At 34.3% G+C, this 999-nt stretch overlaps 1 protein-coding gene across 1 annotated transcript in view; it reads right to left on the bottom strand.

Moving 5' to 3' along the window:
- Positions 1–7: 7 nt before the first annotated feature.
- Positions 8–999, bottom strand: part of LOC107579436 (bifunctional heparan sulfate N-deacetylase/N-sulfotransferase 3-like) — a gene marked incomplete at its 5' end in the record, with an annotated part of 23,599 nt that continues 22,607 nt past the window's right edge. The window contains one exon of the mRNA XM_016265269.1: positions 8–322. Within this exon, the coding sequence (XP_016120755.1) occupies positions 197–322 (126 nt within the window). The remainder of the gene's footprint in view (positions 323–999) is intronic.

The following is a 999-nucleotide window of genomic DNA, read 5'->3' as shown; positions in this document are numbered from 1 at the left end:
GGTTGAGGGCTTCTCCTCTTACTCTGAGGGCTTCATTCAGACTGACAGCGTGATCGGCCCGTCTATTCCATCAGAGCCCGTGCGGAGTATGGAGGGCGAGAGGGGTCAGTCCTCTTTTGGCTCCTGCCGCACACGGGCCCTGAGTTCTCCTGTGTGGAGCAGGGTTCTGCTGTGGTTCTCATTATGCAGGTTCTTATCAGCTCCAGCTGGCGTTGTGCAGTTCATCTCTGAGCCAAATGGGCAGAGGCTGACCCAGACGTTTCAACATCCTGAGTAACTCTACGTTCTGCTCGCGGTAATACTCCGACAGAAACATCCTCGACTGGAGTGAGGAAAAAAACTGAAGTTAGTTAGTTACACACACACTTTTATGGAAGAATACAATTATGACAGTCAAAATTATGAGATATATTACAAGTCAATTAGACGATAAAAATTCATATGACAAAAAGTCTAAATTATGAGATACTATTTTTTATTATAATTTTGACATCTCATATTTTGATCAATTGAGATAAAAAGTCACAACTTTGTGATAAGTCAATTATGATACAAGGATATACAGGATTATGTGAGAAAAAGTTTAAATTACAATTTTGACTATTTTAATCATTTTAACTTGTAAAAAAAAAAATTTAATTTTAACTTGTCATAATTATACTATTTATCTCATAATTATGATTGAAATGATTTAGTCAAAATTCGGAGAAAATTCATGTGACAAAGTTTAAATTATTTAAACTTAGTTTAAACTTAAATTTAAACTAATTTACACTTGTGTGATCAAAATCAACAGAAAAAGTCATTTACATAATTAAATTTCATGAGCCATAATTATGAATTTTCATGTCAATTGTGACTTATGTCATGATTTACCAAAAATTTACTTTTTTTATCATTTACATTTACTTACGTGGCGGAAATAGTCTTCTATACATACACAATGTAATTCTATATTAAAGTGAAGTGACATGTGGCCAAGTATGGTGACCCATACTC

Source organism: Sinocyclocheilus grahami, unplaced genomic scaffold (assembly GCF_001515645.1).
Source record: "Sinocyclocheilus grahami isolate Dianchi unplaced genomic scaffold, SAMN03320097.WGS_v1.1 scaffold17359.1, whole genome shotgun sequence".
Classification (NCBI taxonomy): domain Eukaryota; kingdom Metazoa; phylum Chordata; class Actinopteri; order Cypriniformes; family Cyprinidae; genus Sinocyclocheilus; species Sinocyclocheilus grahami.
Note: the sequence above shows the minus strand (reverse complement) of the source record. Positions and strands in the feature narration are given on the sequence as shown.